The sequence below is a fragment of the Acomys minous genome (genome assembly GCF_964271855.1).
Source record: "Acomys minous genome assembly, chromosome: 9".
NCBI lineage: Eukaryota > Metazoa > Chordata > Mammalia > Rodentia > Muridae > Acomys > Acomys minous.
In genome coordinates this window covers 37373066-37393439 of record NC_140490.1, presented here as the reverse complement: position 1 = coordinate 37393439, position 20374 = coordinate 37373066, and the positions used below count along the sequence as shown (strand labels likewise).

General features: G+C 47.4%; 1 protein-coding gene across 2 annotated transcripts in view; it reads right to left on the bottom strand.

Annotated features, from left to right (window-relative positions):
* KLHL3 (kelch like family member 3) overlaps window positions 1-20374 on the bottom strand; it is a 136560-nt gene that overhangs the window by 105960 nt on the left and 10226 nt on the right. The window contains exon 1 of one of the 2 annotated variants that reach the window (XM_084794554.1): window positions 16141-16813. The exons of the other annotated variant lie outside the window; for it this stretch is intronic. Within the exon in view, the coding sequence (XP_084650680.1) occupies window positions 16141-16196 (56 nt within the window). The 5' untranslated portion in view covers window positions 16197-16813. Of the gene's footprint in view, window positions 1-16140; window positions 16814-20374 lie in introns of those variants that run through there. 2 annotated transcript variants of the gene reach the window in all.

The following is a 20374-nucleotide window of genomic DNA, read 5'->3' as shown; positions in this document are numbered from 1 at the left end:
TTTTAGACAGTTCGAATACAGAATTCAAGTCATCTTTGTGTATGTCTTTACTGGAAAAAAATTGCACTGACTAAGAAGACAAAACAATGCCAAGGAGAAAGAGCAATCATAAGCCTTCCTGTCAGAGTCTTGATTTCAAAGATATTATAATGTTTCTTTTTGTTTTGTTGTGTTTTTATAGTTTTTCTTTTTCAAGAGAGGGTTTCTCTGTGCAGCCATGGCTGTCCTGTCCTGAACTTACTTTGTAGACCAGGCTGGCCTTGAACTCACAGCGATCCACCTGCCTCTGCACCACTATGCCTGGCTAATGTTTCACACTGCATATGCTTATTACAGGATTTTGTTACATGCATTTTATAGAGTTAAGGAAACACCCAAGTTGGCTGTGGTGGCACCTATCCATAATCTCATACTGTGCCCCAAGCAAGAGGATTGTGAGTTCAAGGTCAGCCTGGGCTGCAGAGTGAGTTCCAAGCCAGCCTGAACTAAATAGAGACACTCTAGCTCAAAACCAGAAAGAAAGAGGAGGATAGTGGTGTAGTGGGGAAAAGAGTGGACAGGGAAGGAGATGAGAGAAGAGAGAAGGATTCTTTTCTATTTTTATTTAGTTTTTTAAACCATGCTGCATCTTACCAAATAATCCTACACACATAATAAAATATGTAGCTTTTTCTTTAATATTTCAATGTGGATAATATATATTAATATTGAACCCTATTTGCATTCCTGGAGTAAATATCAAAACTATAAAATAATGTACAATTATTCATTATAAATATTGTTTTCACACTCTGGAGATACTTAAAAGACAAGATAAGAAGAGCTAATATGGGGCTGGAGAGATGACTCAGAGGTTAGGAGCACTGGCTGCTCTTCCAGAAGACCTGGGTTCAATTCCCAGCACCCACATGACAGCTCACAACCATAACTCCAGTTCCAGGGGATCCAACACTCTCACATAGACATGCACAATACCAATGTACATGAAATAAAAATAAGTTTTAAAAAGAAGAGCTAATATAAGCTAGGCGGTAGTGGCGCATGTCTTTAATCCCAGCACTTGGGAGGCAGAGGCAGGAGGATCTTTGAGTTCAAGGCCAGGCTGGTCTATAGAGAAAGTTCCAGGACAGCTAGAAACCCTGTCTGGAAAAATTAAAATAAAAAAAAAAAGAAGGAGGAGGAGTAAGAAGAAGAGGAAGAAGGAGGAAGAAGAGGAGGAGGAGGAGGAGGAGGAGGGAGAAGAAGAAGAAGAAGAAGAAGAAGAAGAAGAAGAAGAAGAAGAAGAAGAAGAAGAAGAAGAAGAAGAAATATAGAAATAACCAAGGAACTACTGAAGGTCCTAGACAGCAAACTCACAAATCAGTATTAAGGACAGCTGTAGTGCCACATCACAAATATGCAAAAGGCAAAGAGCAAATGGAAGTGTCTTGGAGGCACTGACACTCTCTGCAGTGACTCTCCCATGCTCCTCTCTCACTTTCCAGCCTTCCAAACCAGTCTAATAATAATATATGCGCCTGTTCATGCGACGCTGTTTACAAAGAGGTCTCAAATGTGGCCTGCCTGTAAAGCACAGCCAAATACGACTCACACTGGGACCTCCTTAAGGAACAGTGACTTGCTGATGTCCCCAGAGCTGCACCCCAGCCCTTTCCTCCCTGATGCAGAGGTCAGTCTTGACTCAGCAGGGACTCTGAGTACCTTCCTCCTCCTGCCTGCAGAACTCTATGATGGCACAGCCAACCAAAGTGGCTCTAAACCTCTGGTTTCTCAAAGATGTAAGCTCCTCAGTGACTTCCCTGTCCTTCAGGGAATAGGACATTAAAGAAAGAGTGCCCAGGACTCGGGGATGAGTCAAAAGAATCTCCTGTGTTCTGTATGGAAATATCACCTGTCAATAAAGAGCTGATGGCCTGCTAGCTGAGGCAGGAAATAGGAGGTGGGAGTTCCGGCAGAGAGAGATGGACTCTGGGATAGAGTCAGAGACAAGCGATTTGCCCCAGACTCTGAGGAAAACTGACATATGAAACTGAGGAGAGGGAACCAGCCATATAGCACACATAGAAAAGGATAAACAGGGGCTGGAGAGATGACTCAGAAGTTAAGAGCACTGGCTGTCCTTCCAAAGGTCCTGAGTTCAATTTCTAGCAACCACATGGTGGCTCACAACCATCTATAATAAGATCTTCTGGCATGCAGGTGTATATGCAGGCAAAACACTATATACATAATAAATCTTTAAAAGAAAAAGAATAGGATAAACGAGTAAATAAGTTATGAGCTAGCTGGGAATGAGCCAAAGCTTATGGCCTAGGCATTTATTCAGGAATAATAAAGTCTCAGGGTAATCATTTCAGGAACTGGGGTGGGGTGGGGGAAGCACACAGTTACAGAGATATTTAGAATCTGATTGAGATTCTTGGGTAAAGAGCAAAATGGGTCCCCAGTATCCTCAAACCTCTGCAAAGCATCTTATACTCTCAGCAACACTGTGCATTCATGTACATAAGTGCACAAACACATGTGTACATAATTACACACATGCATGTGTACATAAGTGCACAAATATGTATGTACAATATTGCCCACATACGTGTGTACATAACTGCATACATATGTGTGTACATAAGTGCACACATACATATACATACACAAGTACCTCAGCCTTGGATTCTTGCCCAGGGACCGAGTTACTAGACTCTGACATCTCTCCACCCAGATCTTTCTCCCCACATATACTTCGCCACCCAAAAACACTGCAGCATTCTGCATCCTTATTTGACCCCAAATAAGGCTGGTGGACCCTCTCTTCTCACCTATGAAACATGGGCCACACTGAGTCAGGCCACTACTCTCTCATTCAAGTCCAGGGTCTACGGCCATACTTTCCAGCCCACTCAGACCCAACCGAAAGAGACTCAGCCTTCCAGGTTTCAGGAACTGGCAAGGGTGCACAGCCTATCAAATTCCCGCGAGATTGGGCTTACCTGCGCCCTTCCCAGCAGACCTGAAGGTCTGGCTGGTGGTTAAAGGAACCTTCATGTGTGCCCCAGAATCCAGGGTTTCGTGGCACTGAAACAGACCATGCTTAAGAGTAAACTAGGTATCCAGCCATGCGTGTACTCAGGAGAAATACTTATCTAAGCCAGCTTCTGCATAAGCGCCAACAGACTCAGAACACATCAAGATAATCCACTTGATCAAAATGACTGAGGTCCTGACTCAACAGTTAATTTCACACACTGTCCTGTTACTAGCCAACTTACTTGTGCGAGCCAAGACTAATGCAGTGAATGATCTCTTTAGCTCAAGTGGTAAAAAGGCCAAGAACTAGGGCTGGAGAGGTGGCGCCATGGCAAGAGTGCTTGCTGCTTTGGCGGAGGCCTAGACCTCTGTTCCCAGCACCCACATCAGGCAGCTCACAACCTCCCGAACCTCCAGCTCCAGGGGTGGTGACGCCCTCTTCTGGTCTCCATATCAGCAGAATGCATGTGCACATGCACACATGTACAGACACATACAGACACATAAACAAATAAAGATAAAAATAAATCTTTAAAAAATGGCTAAGAACCTCTCAGCAGTTCACAGAAGTGTTACAAGTTGGCTCACTGAATGCGCTTCTTCCAGGTGTCCTCTGACTCCATTCAAAAAATCAGAATAAAGCCGGGTATCATGGTGCCTGCCTTTGATCCTAGCACTTGGGAGGCAGAGGAAGGTGGGTCACTGTGAGTTCAAGGCCAGCCTGGTCTACAAAGTGAGTCTAGAACAGCCAAGGCTATACAGAGAAACCCTGTCTCCAAAAAAAAAAAAAAAAAGTCAGAATAAGACAGTCGAACCTCAGGAAGGGACAAATATGGCTGCCCCTCTCTTCTTGAATTTTCTGTCTTCTCCCATGTTTTGCACCAGTGAACTGTCCTTCCACCTGGCAGCCCTACTGACTTTGTATACCTCTGCCAACCTGCTCTTATGAAAAGAATGGGGCCATGTCACTCATATCCTCATCACCCATAGGAATGTTTACTCTGCATTTGCTATGTGTATAAGCCGTGTAAGATTGTCTTTTAAAGCCGGGTGGTGGTGGCGCACGCCTTCAATCCCAGCACTCAGGAGGCAGAGGCAGGCAGATCACTGTAGTTTGAGGCCAGTCTGGTCTACAAAGTGAGTCCAGGACAGCCAAGGATATACAGAGAGACCCTGTCTCAGAAAACCAAAAAAAAAAAAAAAATTATCTTTTAAGAACCGGGTGTGGTGGCACACGCCTTTAGTCCTAGCACTCAGGGAGGCAGAGGCAGGTGGATCTCTTTGAATTAATTTAAGGCCAGCCTGGTCTCCAAAAGAGCCGGACAGCCAGGGTAGTTACATGGAGAAACCTTGTCTCAAAAAGGTAGTCTGTAAAATAATCTCAAAAATCCTCAGGCTAAAGCCAAGTTTCTTGTCTGGTGTTCAGGCACCACACACACACACACACACACACACACACACACACACACACACCCCTGAACTGAACCTAAGCCTTCCGTCTGACCTCACTCGCTCATACACTTACTTGGGAACCGTTATGTGTGGAGGAGGAGCTGCCCGCTGTGAACGGCCCCTCCCTTTCCAGCATCACAGCCTGCATGCCTGTTCTGTGAGGACCAACTAGGCTTTGCCTCCTCCAGGAAGCCCTTGTGGCACTTCAGCCCCATTTGTTCTCTTCCTAAACTTCCTAAATTTCTATCAGATTTCTAACATGGCTGTGCTTATCTAGCCATCCTCCCCTCACACCAGATTCAACATACTGGCAGGTCAGGACAGTCTGTTGTAACAGGGCCCAGACCTTAGCATAACTGACTTCATGACAGAAGTACCACTCTGGCTGTAAAACTCAGCAAGAAACAGAACTGCCTGTAAAAACTAAAACACGGACCTGATCCATCAAGGTCCATAGTCCTGGGAAAGTCTCTAAATGTGCTGACCTTGCTATTTACCTTCTGTAGTTCTGCTTGTGCCTAACTGTTCTTGTCAACTGAAGTATGTCAACCCAGGACATAGTTTTCATGCTTAAAGCTCATCATCCTGAGAAAGGCTTAGGGCTACCCTGGGATTCCCAGCACCCAGTGTAGTCATCACCTGGCTAGTAAAGGCTTTCCATGGGCTTAAACCCATGTCTGAGCAGTCTTGTCTGGTGTGAACCCCACAACATGTCTGACTCACAATGCAGCCTACCTGGCACAGGACCATGATACAGTGGGCATTGCTGCCTGTCATGGATCGGCTCACTTGCCCTGACAAGTGTTAGACAGTAAAGCAGAGTGGGCTATGCAGTCTGACTCAGCCACCGCCAACAACCACAGATACTGAAAGTAGAATAGGCCTTGAGGCTAAACTACATGTATACAATACTCTGTTTGCATATTTGCCTGAATGCCAGAAGAGGGCACACCAGATCTTGTTATAGATGGTTGCGAGCTACCATGTGGTTGCTGGGAACTGAACTCAGGACCTCTGGAAGAACAGCCAATGCTCTCAACCTCTGAACCATCTCACCAGCCCAAGGCTTAACTATAAATGAATACACAGAAACTATCATAAAAGTATACATAAAAGATATATGCTCTAGCTGGCTGGTGGTGGCACATGCCTTTAATCATAGCACTTGGGAGGCACAGGCAGGTGGATCTCTGAGTTCAAGGCCAGCCTAGCCTATATACTGAGCAAGTTCCAGGACAGGGCTATACAGAAAAACCCTGTTTCTAAACAAAAACAAAACAAAACAAAACAAAACAAAACATGTGTGTGAATGTGCGCGCTCTGACTATGCCTCTTTATAAGCCACCAGCTCCCCTGCCCTCTAAATCCCAAATTTAATAGCCACTGTGTGTGATAACCACATATAACCCACATTGCCCTAAATCTGGGATATCAAACTGGATGTTCTTCCTGTATTCTCTACCTCACAAGACAGGAGCCAACAGGAGCACTCCTGTCCAAGCCAGAAATTGGGGCCTTTGTCCTTGCCAGCTTGTTTTACACACACATCTGTCACGTATGTCCACAGTTCTAATCCCATGTCCTCTATTGTCTCTGCTATGGATGTCCTCCTGGCTTCCACAGCCTCCCTTCTATCTCATCTATTGCCTGGGTTGTCACCAATACCTCCTTCATGATGGCAGCATCGTGGGGGCATTCTGTCATGAGGCCACCTTCTCTTCCCTCACGGGCTTCAGAATGAATCTTGGAGAAGCCATTGTGTTCTTTCATAACCCCATCCTTGCCCTGGAGACTCTTAGGTACCATACATCTGACACACTTGCAACAGCCTAAATACCTGATGCTCTTTGGCTTGGTGAACTGTGTCTGCCTAAGGCCACATGCTGTCACCACCTTGTCTCTGCTTAAGTCTAGCTCAGTCTCAGAACCTGGCATGGCTAGCTAGAGCCCTTCCCTACCAGGAGGCTTGACCAGTTGTCTCTGTGTTTCTTCTAGAAAGTTCTTCCCTGTCTGTCTTCCCCACACAGTGTGTGCTAGTTAACAGTTACAGCTGGACGAGGGGAAGGCACTCTGATTTATCACAGCTATTTATTATTTTCCATAGTATAAATCGTCCCTCTATGAGATTTCAAACTGCCAACTTGTCTTTCGGGACAGATATATGCTCTTTTGTACAGGTGTATAGTTGTTTCCTGTGAGAAACAACAGACATAAATTCAAAGGCTTACACAAGAGTGAAATGTGGGAGTTGTGAGCCCTGAACACCTAATATAACTTATTTATGTTATTTAATTGTCATAATAGCCGAATTGAATAACTAAGTCACAAAATTCCTGAGTGAGCATCTCTGTTGTATGTGACTCCCTGAGAACTGAGACAGCACCTTAGCGCCATTTTCTTAGAGCCAGGCGCATGACAGGCACTCATAGCAAGCCTCGAGCAAATGAAGACACATGGGGTGAAACTGGGGACAGCTGTGTGCTTCCTCACCGCCCCTCTCTAAAACATGGCTTTCTCTCCTTCCGTTTCCTCCTTCCCCCTCACTGTAGGGGAGAAGGCTCAGCCCAGACACCTGCGAAGGTGATGGAAAATGAGGAGGAGGGAGAAAGGAAAGAAAAGCAGGTGCATCCCCGCTCACCTCGTGCGTCCTTGGGTTCCCTCCCATGTGGGAAACATCCAGACAATGAGTCAAAAGGAAAGGAGGGCATCTGAGCAGGGGTCTAGGGCCTCCAGAAGACAGAAAGACAGTGTGGAGGAGCCCACAGGAGGTAAGGAGCCAGAGCAAGGCAGCCAAAGCTCATGGATCCGTGACTCTCCTCCACAAGTCCTCACACAACAGAGCTCAGAAGCAATCACTTCATGCCAGGCCTCGTACATGGGGCCAAAAAAAAATTATAGTCAAGCTACAGATGAGACAATAAAGGCAGACAAAGTCACTTAAGGAAGGGCACACTGAATCCATTAAATCCTGTCAGCAAAGTAAACGTCCTTTTGGAAGAAAAGACTTAAAACTAGAAATTAGCTGTAGGTCCCTCTCAACTTGCATCACACAGAAAAGAAGGTGATTTAATCTTTAGATTTCATCCTTTGGTGATTCCTCACCAGAGCCTGAAACCCGCAAAGCCCTACACCACCTTTGGACCAAGCTGGCCTCCCGTGCCTCCTGCACAGATCCCCTCAGAGAGAATAAACACAGTGGCCACTCTCAGCGACACAGTTTCACTACAGATCAGTGGTGCGCATGCTGCCCATTGTACACTGGGTCCTCATGAGGTCATCAGCAAGATTCCGCTTCTCCAAGTCTGGGACACTAACAAGATCAAAATGTTCAGGCTAGAGAGGTGGTTTAGCACTTAAGAGCACTGGCAGCTCTCCCAGAGGACCCAGGTTCAATTCCCAAGTCCACATGGCAGCCCACAACCAGGAGACCTAACACCCTCTTCTGGTCTTCAAGGTCACATTGTGTGTAGACATGCATGCAGGCAAAACACCCACAGATAATATAACATAGCATAATAAAATAAAACAAGAAGACAAGCATTCTGAACCCGTGAGACACTGGACAAACTACAGATCTAGGAAGTTCCCCAGTGGTAAAGGTTCCAGACAAAGATCACCAAGTTTAGCTGTCAACCTCTTGACGGATGAAGAACTTGGCACTTGAATATGTCCAGTCATCAGAATCCAGGCTTTTATAAACTCTGCCATCAAGCAACACCATTTACACATGAGCTGCACACTCGTTCAGCAGGGTCACCTGAGTGCCAGCATCAGGGTGATGCTGTGGAATAGGCCACACACACTAGATAAGCATCAGAAAGCTGATTCCCTGGGGGGGGGGGGGGGGGGAAGGGGGACAGTCAGTAACGGTCAGTGTTTACTGGAAGGTGACTATGCTAAAGCGTCTTACATCCGTTATCTAATTTCATCGTCAGAACAATAGTATGAAGCAGGAACTGCTATCTCCTGATGCTGAGATAACACTTGTCCAGAAAACCCTACATAATACTAATTTTTTTCTGAACTTGGCAGCCCTTCACAGGAGCAAGCCGTGATTCATGAAAGCTGTTGGTAGTTGACGCCACGCCTACTACATCCTCCTCCAGGACCAACTTCAAGAACTGGTGTTACTAATCACATTCCTGAAGGCCTACTTCATGACTTCACTTAAAATCAGGATGGGGGGGGGGGGAGAGAAAACCAGTTATATAAAGATATAAAACACTTGTGCTCATATGGACAGAATCAGACAGGAAGAGACAAGCACTCCTGTGAACTCCCTGTGTGTGCCACACTGTGACAGAGGCCATGGTGTGCAATCACAAGCAAATGGGGAAAGTTGGGGGCTGGAGAGATGGCTCAATGGTTAAAAGCACTGGTTGCTTTTACAGAGGACCCAGGTTTGGTTCCCAGTGTCTGCATGGTAGCTCCCCAACCTCTGTAATGCCAGTTCTTGGTGCCCTCTTCTGATCTCCAAGGGCAGCAGAGATACACTTGGGACACAAGTATACATACAAGCAAATATTCATGCACACACAATAAAATTAAATCTTTTTTTTCTCAAAAGGGAAAACCAGCCTAAGATCTTCACAAATCAGAGAAAGTCACATGTTCTATCCTGAGAGTCACTGAACTTACATAACCCCCCCCCCAAAAATCTTAGAACAAAGCATGCTGGAACTATTTTTTACATGGCTTTTCGCTGGTCTGTCCAATTCAACCTACTTTTAGGGTTCATCTAGAAACTTTAAAAAAATAGGTCATTTCCATAGTGGGGATGTCATCAAAGCACACAGTTTGGAACACAGAGAAAAATGTTCTTGCTTGGATTGGCCTTAACAATCTAAAACTTAGCAAAGAAACCCTAAAAAGCCACATCTGAGTGTGGGGTGAAAAGGCTCCTTCTGCTGATCTTATTCCCTTCACAAATGAGAGAAAGAAAGAAAGAAAGAAAGAAAGAAAGAAAGAAAGAAAGAAAGAAAGAAAGAAAGAAATATTTAAGACCTTATATTTATTTAGTTTTAATCCAAAATGGAAACTTTGATTTCCGTTGTCACCACTGTACTGATGTGCTTCTGCCCCAGGACATGCTGGAGCCCAAAACTTTCTGCACGTGAATCTACTCATGACTTTTAGGGTCCAGGACAGGACAAAGTGACTGGCCAGCAGGCATCAGAATAGAAAGCAATGTTATACAGCTGGATATGCACCCTGTGCTGGTCTCGCCAGCAATTTACCTGTTGATACAAAGTTCAGCATTTAGGGAAGAAAGTTTCCCAGGTGCCTCCTCAGCGTTTACCTATCAGCTGTTCTTGGATCAAACACAGGACAAGTATCTTCACCTCAGAAGCTCCCTGGGGCTCAGGATCAGGCTCTCGGAAATGAGAATACCCATCCTTTGAGGACACATCTTAGGCGACCCCAACAGAGTTATACCTGGAAACCATCTCATGCAGGAGTGTTCCTGTCCCTGCCCTGATGAAAGCCACACAATTCTAAGGAAAATGAGCAGCCAGCTTCTCCATTTGATGACATCTCTTCTAAAAGATGCTTTTCTCTGTAACCACTGCAGATCTGCCAGACTGGACCTAAAGGTGTGTGTGTGTGTGTGTGTGTGTGTGTGTGTGTGTGTGTGTATGTGTGTGTGTGTGTGTAGTGTGCTGTGTCTGTGTATTTGTGTAGCCTGTGTCTGTGTATATGTGTGTGTGTGTGGTGTGCTGTGTATGTATTTGTGTAGCCTGTGTCTGTGTATATATGTGTGTGTGTGGTGTGGTGTGTCTGTATTTGTGTAGCCTGTATCTGTGTGTGTGTGTGTGTGTATGTGTGTGTGTGTGTGTGTGTGTGTGGTGTGCTGTGTATGTATTTGTGTAGGCTGTGTCTGTGTATATGTGTGTGTGTGTGTGTGGTGTGGTGTGTCTGTATTTGTGTAACCTGTGTCTGTGTGTGTGTGTGCTATGTCTGTATTTGTGTAGCCTATGCCTGTGTGTGCTGTGTCTGTGTCTGTATTTGTGTAGTCTGTGTGTGTGTGTGTGTGATGTGCTGTGTCTGTATTTATGTAGCCTGTGCCTGTGTGTGTGTGTGTGTGTGTGTGTGTATGTGTGTGCTGTGTCTGTGTCTGTATTTGTCTAGTCTGTCTCTGTGTGTGTGTGTGTGTGTGTGTGTGTGTGTGTGTGCTGTGGCTGTGGCTGTGGCTGTAGTTGTGTAGCCTGTGTGTGTGCTGTGTCTGTCTGTCTGTATTTGTGTAGCCTGTATGTGTGTGTGTGTGGTGTGTCTGTGTCATCTGTGTGTGTGTCTGTATGTGTCTGTGTCTAAGTGTTGTGTATCTATGCATACCTATGCATATTCCCGAGTGTGTTTATGTTGTCTGTGTCTATATCTGTGTGCACCTGTATCTATGTGTTTATCTGTGTCCTCTGTGTATCTGTGTTGTCTGTGTGTGTATCTGCATGTCTCTGTGTCTCTGTGTGTCAGTGTCTGTGTCTTATATGTCTGTGTTTGTATGTGTGTGTCATGTGTCTGTGTACCTGTGTGTCCGTGTCTGTGTCTGTGTCTGTGTGTGCCTATGTGTGTGTGTGGCATACACAGCAAATGTTAGAACGCTATTATCATGAACTGCTGTCTGACCATCACCATCACCATCACTGCACCTCCCCTTCCCGATTTGAAACCCCACCCCCGTGAGGCCGTCCCTGCCCCTCTGTCTCTGCCCCCGGCAACCATTTCATTTTCTGTTGCTAGGAATCTAATTCATCTTGCAAGTGGGAATTTTATTTTGATCCATTCACAAGGTTGATTTTCAAATCTGAAATAAAATCCCAACAGGGCAAGGGCGGCTGCCATTTCCAGTGTCTGAGAAGGGGAAGGGGGTGAGAGAGAGGAGGAGAGAGATGGATGAGTAAAAGCAGGAGGCTCTCTGTCCATCAGAACCCAGAATCACTTTCTGTTCTTGTGAAGCCTCGGTGATTCCCCCATGGAGGAAGCGTTAGCAGGGAGCTAAAGAAGGTGGGAGACAGCAGCAGAGGAGGTACAGCGCCAAAGCTCTTCCTGAGGCCTTAGCCTGAGAGGGAGCACCCAGCTCATGCCCACTGGGCATCTAAAAGGAAGGTAAAAATAGATCTTGGTGAAACCTTAAACAAAATAGTAAGAGCTAAACATGATGGCGCACACCTTTAATCCCAGCATTTGGGAGGCAGAAGCAGACGGATCTCTGTGAGTTCAAGGCCAGCCTGGTCTACAAAGTGAGTCCAGGACAGCCAGGGCTTCATAGAGAAACCCTGTCTCAAAAACAAAATAATAATAATAATAAATACAAGAGATGTGAAGCCCTATGAAGCACCTTACTGTGCACAGAATTTAGGTAAGCTTTCCCTATATTTTTTCCATTCAAATAGTCCCACATAATCTGCTTTGGATAAATGATACAGGAAAATCCTAAAGCCTTTGTCAGCCCCTCAAGGCCAGCATAGCAAGAGAGGGACCAGCGATAATAGCTGCTGCCATCCACGTCAGAAAAAGAAATCCTAAGTACTTTATTCATACCACCTCATTTTATCTTCACAGCAACCTCATGAACATAATGTTACTGTTCCCTTTACATTAAAAAAAATAATTCAGTAAAAAATATGATACACACAAGGTCATGTGGCTTGTAGAGCACTTCCCTGTGTTATTCCAGAGCCCACGCTTTCAATTAATATTTCAAGGTAAAAATATTTTCATAGCCTCATGGCAAAGAAAGGAAATAATTCATAGAAATCTCTTGGCTGAAATGTCTTAATGCTTAAAAATAGCTCCAATTATGTTTCAGTGGGTTAAATGTGGAACAAGCAGAAGATGCAGAACGCCTTAGTCCCTGGGGGTCGGACTCGTGACCTGGGCCAATTGGACGACTTTCACCCTCGGTTTCCAGGAAACTTGGAAGTGAAAGCTGCTTCCATCTCCTCTTTCATCTCAAGCATTTCAAGTGGAGCTGAGATAAGCAGCCCCATAGCAAAGACGCTCAAAGGTTTCCACCTTTTCTCTCGCCTTTTAGTTAGAGTTCATCACGAAAGTCAGCAGTTAAGGTCAGATGCGGAGAATGAGAGAAAATGGGGAGTCCACACCATAACCCAGGGCTCGGGCGTCTCTGTGGAAGAGGCGTGGAGAGGGTGCAAGCGCAGAGACAGTGGAGGACTTCAAGGAAACTGTGTTTTCCCAGATAAGAGGGCAGCTGCACACACACACTCACAGCAGGTATGACAGCGTACACAAGAGCTGTGCCAGCCCAAGCAGACACAATCCCAACGTGGTGGTGGGGGCACAAATCACACCCCCAGATGAGGGGATACCAGCAGTCTGATAGATCCTGAGAGGGGGAGGGTCAGTTTTCCTTAATGACATAATACCTGGTATACTGACCACTCTCCAGGGGAGACCCTACACCAATAGTAACTGGGTAACACAAACTGGACTCAAATGGTTGAGAAAAGGAGGGAGGGGCAGGAGGAGGAGGGAGGGAGGGAGGGAGGGAGGGAAGCGAGGGAAGAGCATGAAGCTGGGTGGGTTAAGAAGGTGGGAATGGATCTGGGAGGAGCTGAGGAAGGAGAAATGAATATGATGAAAATACGTTATTGTAAGACATTCTCAAAGACTTAGTAAAACTTGCTTATGTCACTAATTAGAAAGTCATTATCCAGCACCCACTGCTTGGGGAGCCACACAGGAGCCCAGTGAGGGATCTTAAGAAGCACTTGACACTGTCCTCAGATGTGAGGACATGTCTCCAAGTTTGAGGACCTTTAAGCCACACAAAACAAAAACACAATTGCCGGGCGTGGTGGCGCATGCCTTTAATTCCAGCACTCGGGAGGCAGAGGCTGGCGGATCGCTGTGAGTTCGAGGCTAGCCTGGTCTACAAACCGAGTCCAGGACAGCCAAGGCTACACAGAGAAACCCTGTCTCAAAAGAGAGAGAGAGAGAGAGAGAGAGAGAGAGAGAGAGAGAGAGAGAGAGAAAGAAAAAGAAACACAAAAGAACCTACTGAACCTACTATTCAGGTCTAAAATACAAACAAGAGGTTTGCCCAGATGAGGTTGTGCATGCTTTAATCTCAGTCTCTGAGGGCAGAGGGTAGGCAGATGTCTGTCAGTTCCAGGACAACCAGGTCTACATAATGAGTTCCAGGAAGGCCAGGGACCCCACCCCACCCCACCCCAAAAAAAAGTGGTTTGTATGCAAGAACATCAACAAGGGATAAAAAAAAAAAGCTGAGTTTTCCAAAACAAAATTGGAAGAGCAGCGTGGCCATGAAACGCACCAACACACTTTGCAGCCCAGCAGAATGGCTCCCACAAAGAACAGTGGCAAGAAGAAAAAGAGCCGTTCCGCCATCAGTGAGGAGGTGACTGGAGAACACACCATCAGCATTCACCAGCGCATCCATGGAGTGGGGCCTCAAGAAGCATGCTCCTCAGGCACTCAAGAAACTCAGAAGGTTGCCATGAAGGAGAAGGGGACTCCAGATGTGTGCATAGATGCCAGGCTCAATAAAGGAATATGGAATGTTCCATATCGCATCCGAGTACATTTGTTCAGAAAATGTAATAAAGAAGAGGATTCACCAAACATCCTCTACACATTGGTAACTTACGCGCCCGTTACCACATTCCAATATCTACAGACGGGCCATGTGGATGAGGATTAACCTGCTGAGCGTCAAAGTTGCAGAACTGCCACATCAAAAAGAAAAAAAAAAAGAAAGGAAGGAAAAGAAAAAAGACACCAACAGAACTCTGGAGTGACCCAGTGTACATTGGAAAGAGAGACAAGAGAAAAACCGAAGACTTATTTGTTTGAACTGTAAGCTGTCCCTAGGCACACCGAGTGGTGATCTGGGCAGCCTGCTGAGTGCTGGAGCGGGAGCCGTGGACATCAGCTCCCCTCACAGGCCAGCTAGATCAGAGCTCTTCAGGTTGATTTGTGACATTTCAGAACACTGAACTGTGGCTTCAGCCACTGCTCCCAAACGCTCAGCTGGCAGCAGTGTCATGCCAGCCGCTCAGCCCAGACATGCTTCCGGGTCCTGCCAGCAGACATGGTGCAGGTTTCCCCCTCTTGTAATTGCTCCTTCCCTCTGCTAACAGCCAGACCAATGAGAGAGTTAGGACACCTCCACCTCTGCCCCAAGGCCGCTGCATGGCCCATTGTTCAGGGGGACTGTGTTGTGAAGAGAGCCCAGAAAGAGTCTGTAAGTCAGCACATGTGGTCCAAAAAGTCCAAGAATTTTGGTTCTCAACCTGTGGGTCGAGACCCCTTTATGAGTCAAACAATTTCTTCAAGGGGGTCACCTGACACCATTGGATAACACGGATATTTGCATTACACTTCATCACAGTAGCAAATTTACAGCTATGAAGTAACGACCAAAATATAATGTTATGGTTGGGGAAGGGGGGGGGTCACCGCCCCATGAGGAGACGGAGACATATTAAAGGGTCTTAGCATCAGGAAGGTTAAGAGCCACTGCTCTAATCTTCCTGTGAGTGGGGCTGTCAGGAAGCACTGCTCTCTAGAAGAGAATGAAACCAGCACTGCTGTGCTCATGGGAGCACAGGAGTCAGGATAAGCTGTGCACACTTAGCAAGGTGCTGTGCACACTTATCAACGTGCTCTCCAAACGTAAGGGCTCGGATTTCGCTGAGCCGGTGCCCTTGTAACCGACAACTCATAACTTAGAGGAAACGCCTTCGGGCCTCTCCCTGTGTTCCTTGCTCCTCAAAGAAGGCAGCAAAGCCTGTCCTGGGCGCCAACCCACGGGTGAGGAGGTGGTGGCATTCAGGAGATTTCTGGTCTGCCGTCTGCCAAGCCTGACTCTGCACTGAGCCTTCACAGTAGGAGGATCTGCTCCTCAGAAATATGAAAACTGTATACGCTCCTGCTTGCCGGGAGACAAACCCTGGCTAGCTCAGTCCTGCTCGGCCCAAGTACTTAAATGCTTTCTGTTGGTTCCTGTTTCATTAAAAGTCTGCGGTGGAAGAAACAAGAGTTCCTCTAAGATGCACACCTTGCGGCGGCATCTCTCAAACTTTCTTGATACAGACAAAACCGGTTGTGAGCAGATGCAACTTGCCTGGGTTTTCTCCTTCACCCAATACCAGCACACAAGCCGGTGTCGGTGAACACACATAGACTCGGTTTTTTTAGGAAAGCCATCCACTTGGCACGTTTCCTGAGGATTCAACCGCCTAGGTGTGAATGAGGCAAGTGCCCTCTGCCCTCTGGGAGGCCAGCCCTGTGATGACATCAAAAACCCCCACCAAAGAGACACCCTGGAGGAAAGGGACCGCCTCCTTGAACAGCCTGAAAAGGGCAATCCTGGTTCAAGCAGTGCTGAAAACTCCCCCAAAGCCAGCCAGGAAGTTCCTTCTTTCCGTGGGCTCCCCTGGCCGGCAAACCCAGACCTGCCTTGGCAGGAGCCTGGTCTCTGAGCTTTGAGCCCTGGGAGAGAGGTAGGAGGTTTCCAAGGGGGACTTCCCTGCCCTCACACTGCTTTGGGATCCCGCAGCCAGCCGCGGTCAGGATTTGCAAGCCTGCCTGGTTGATGCAAACAAATGCCCGTGGTTACACCTCAAGCTCGCGTTGGCTTACACATGCATACAGCAAACAGCACACTTACACATAACGTACCTTTCGCCCTCCATTGTGGGAGGCCCGGCAGGGTTAGGAGCCACCGAACTGTGCATGCACTCGGAGAACCAGCGCTGCTCTCCGGGTTCTCCCAGCAGCCCCGTGGAGGGTTCCCGATCAGCAGTGATTCAGCTGCAAATGAGACCTCCTCCCTCCCGAGCAGTCCTCCTTCCTCTGACTTACTCGCGCCAGCTTCTACCGCAGAAGCAAGCGACAGTGGTAGAAAATGTCTTACCCAGAGCTCCCTGCAGCCCTTTCAGCTGCTAAAAGCAGCAACCCACTCGCTCCCCCTCCCCCGCAGGCTGGCTTCTCCTCTGTCTCCTAGGAACAGCCACAGCTTCGGCGGCGGCGGCAGCGGCAGCGGCAGCGGTGACCCAAGGGCTGTGCCACCTTTCCAGCTGCTTCCACATCTGCTCAGGCATCCCCAGCCCTTAGCGACTAGCCCACCGCACAGTCTCCTGCCTCCTCTACCGCACTGCAATGGATCGGAGGATCCTCCTCGCTAACGGAGGAGAGCTAACCCCTCCTCCTCGCCTCCTCCTAGGCTGGGAGTCTGTGGGCCCGGCTAGACTCCTGGAATGAGGAGGCCCCTCTGTGGCCTGCAGCGGAGTTAACCTACCTGGGGAAATTTCACTTGTAACGGCTGCTCTGTCTAACTCCCCCGCCCCAAGCCCACAGTAATTCTGAGAGGTGGCAAGTGGGATTTGGGTGGGTAGGTGGGTGTAACAGAACTGAAAGGAAGAAGAATTAGACATGGGAGCCAGAAGCAAGTGCCTTATGTGCAGAGAGGGAGGTGCAACTGAAAACAATCCTCCTTTAATACAAAGCACTGAAGAGCACTGCAGTGATCACAAGAACACTGTCGGACTGTCATCCTGAGCCACGGGATGTTTTTGTTGTTGTTGTTGTTGCTGCTGCTGCTGCTGCTGTTTTGAGACAGGGTTTCTCTGTTTAGTCCTGGCTGTCCTGGACTCACTCTGTAGACCATGCTGGTCTCGGGTATCAGCCTGCCTGCCTCTGCCTCCCTGAGTGCTGGGATTACAGGCGTGCACCACCGCGCCTGGCTGCTACAGAACAGCTTTCCAAGGTCTGCCATAGAGAAACTTAGGCAAGCTGTGGTTCCAACTCACATGCTGAGCCCCAGCTCCAGCCAAGGCTTCTGTGCACTGCAGCAGCACTGTGAGCTCTAGCTGTTGGCCCTGCCTGGAATGGCTCCTACAACCCAACACTTGAGTCTTTATGGAAGGGCAAATCAATCCCAGGTTTTCTAAAGCCTTCACTACGTCACACCAAGGACAGCCAGTGGCCTCCAAAATACCACAGAAGGCATTGCTCTTACTGTTCACCTCCCCTAAGTGAACGTCTTGGGGGCGGGTGTTGTTTGCACGACCTGGTTCTTATACTGAGAGACAATCTTGTGGACAGCCGGAAGCTAGTTTGTGCCTCCTAGAACCAGGGATTAGAGACAACTGGGACAATTAGTGATGAAAACTGGCTCAGAAGCCAGAAGCTTCCATGGTTGTGCAGAAATACCAGCCGTGAGTGTGCGTCCGTGTCCTAGGACTCCTCACGCCCAGTACACCTGGCATCCTTAGAGCTACTCAAGCGTGCACGGGAAGAGTGGCCTTCTGCGAGCTAGTCTTCCCCTACACCTGACCCCATGCTCCACCCCTCCTTCACCAGACAATCCCTAGATTTCAACTCTAATAATTGTGATTCTACAAAAGTTAATTCCACAAAAGTTGAAAGTGTCCACTTTCCTTCTCAGTATTCCCTGGCCATCTGCTTAAGGAGGAGACTTTCCTGGGCTCTTATGTTTGTGGGGAACTTTAGGAGGATACAGTAACGTGTGTGAAAATGAGAGATGCTCATTATATGTCACCATTATAATTCTGACCCGTTGCACCCATTTCTTCAGTGCTGCACAGACCTTGAGTCATCATCAAAGGGAGGAACACAGGTATAAAAACTACAAGTAAGGCACCAGCCAAGGACAATACATGCAGTAAACTTCGAACCCCTACCCAGATCTACCCAATGGACAGGGCGTTCTCCACAGCTGGCTGGAGAGTGAGGTCTGACTTTCACATGAACTCTGGTGCCCCATATTTGAACACGTCCCCTGGAGGGGGAGGCCTGGCGGCACTCAGAGGAAGGACAGCAGGCTACCAAGAAGAGACTTGATACCCTATGAGCATATACAGGGGGAGGAGGTCCCCTTCAGTCACAGTCACAGAGAAGGGAAGTAAGGGGAAAATGGGAGGGAGGGAGGGAGGGAGGAATGGGAGGATACAAGGGATAGGATAACAATTGAGATGTAATATGAATAAATTAATAACTATAAAAAAAACTAGAAGTATTACTAACTTGAGCTTTACATAACATTCTGGCTACATAATGACTAAGGTGTGACTCTCATAGTTTATCTCCCCAGACACCCAGGCTCTTGACTGAGACCACTGCCCAGTCATTCCCCCTCAAATGGGAGGAGACCTGAGTGAGCACCCACACTTAAACAGTGCTGGGTCTTCACATGTTCACAACCAAACCCCTGCTTTCTCTCTCTCTCTCTCTCCCACCCTTACCTTCCTCCTCTTATCAGTGCCGTGGCTCCGTTTCCTCTGGACAGTGGTCACAGGGACCACAAGAGGCTGAGCATCGCCAGTAAGGAAGTGGAGTCCCAGAATCCGTGCCAGAGTGTAGCAGGCAACTAGCATAGGAAGGCGACTGGGTGAGTCACAAGAGGGAAGTAAAACTGACTTCCCTTTCTGCCTGCCCTCATTCACGTCTTCACCAAGCAGGAAAGAGGGGGAAATCTGACAAGGAAATACTTGAGGATTGAACACACTTACGCTTCAAGGCTCACAATTGGAGCCAACGTAAAGATCCAGGTGGTTCCCTTGCAGCCTACCCTTGCCTTACAGCGTGTCAGAGCACAGCACTCTACCCACTATCCACTATCCATGAGGCAGAATGGAGAAGGCCATCCACCAGAAGTAAGGGGAGCGGAGCCAAAAGCCCCTCCCTAGAGAGCTACTGGGCCTTTTTTCTGATCTCCGATACATTTTACAGTTCCTACCTATTATCCACACATTATCTGGGCCACAGTCTGACCTGTTCAGTGCAGGCTAACCCTCCTGACTGGATCAGATTAAGAAGGGCTGCTCTGGATTCTAGCAGAGGAAAATCAAAAGTATCAAAGTGGTACCTGCCTGGAGGAAAACGCCCCATCCTTCACCTGTCTTGAAGTTACACTGAAGCCCACCACTACCACTGCCCAGGCTCTTCCCGAAGCCTTGGGCTACCTTCACAGTTAGCCAAGCACAGCTGGTGACCCCAGGTCTCCACCTCATCCACACCAAGTTTGTGCAGAACCCTCCAGCTCTCAGTTGACTTGAGAAGAGCCAGTGTTAGAAAGAAAAACTTCCTTGTTCAGTCTGGATTTGGACTAGAAAGTTCTCTCTTCTACTCTCTGCCTCAGCACCAGAAACAGTACTTCACCCAGAGACACTTAGGCCAACGGTTCCTTCCCATAAAGGCCCTTTTTCCTCTTTTCTGGCCTTTCCCTCCACTTCTCCAATGCTTTGCTTTCTTACATCTGCACGTATAACACAGACCCGTAAAAGCATCTTTTATTCTCCTGAAGTAACTGTTGTCTGGGAGGCTTACTTCCTCTGCCAACCTAGGCCTCGTCCTGGAAGTTTCCAGCCTCCATACAATCTAACCTAGGCCTAGAATGTTTTCAGCCTTGAGGCTTACTGCTGAATAAGCTTACCCTTTCTAGCTCTTTTTGAATTATTGCTGGCTGGCTCAACTCAGTTGTTCTGGCTTAAACTCCTCTCCAAGCTGACTGCTTCAATCTGGCTTCTCTCAGCTTCCCACTGACCTGCTCTGCTTGGCCTTACACTGACTCCGGCAATATGCCCTAATCTTTGGTCCCTTCTCACTCTCTGGCTCATTCTGTCTTCACCTGTGTCTAGTTTGTTCTCTCTTCAACCTGTCTCCGTAAAACAATCCTGGTACAAACTGCCTCTTCCCTGCACTGCTTTCCTAAATCCTCTTTTTTGACTCTTTTATGTTGAGAGTTGGGCACATCCTAACCCTGACTCATTCTGTCAAATCTTTTTCTGATTCATCTCTTTGCCACTCAACTATATATCACTTTTTAACAAGACTGCTTGTTTCTACAAACTAACTTTACCTTCATTTTTGGAATTCAAAGTGTATACTAAGG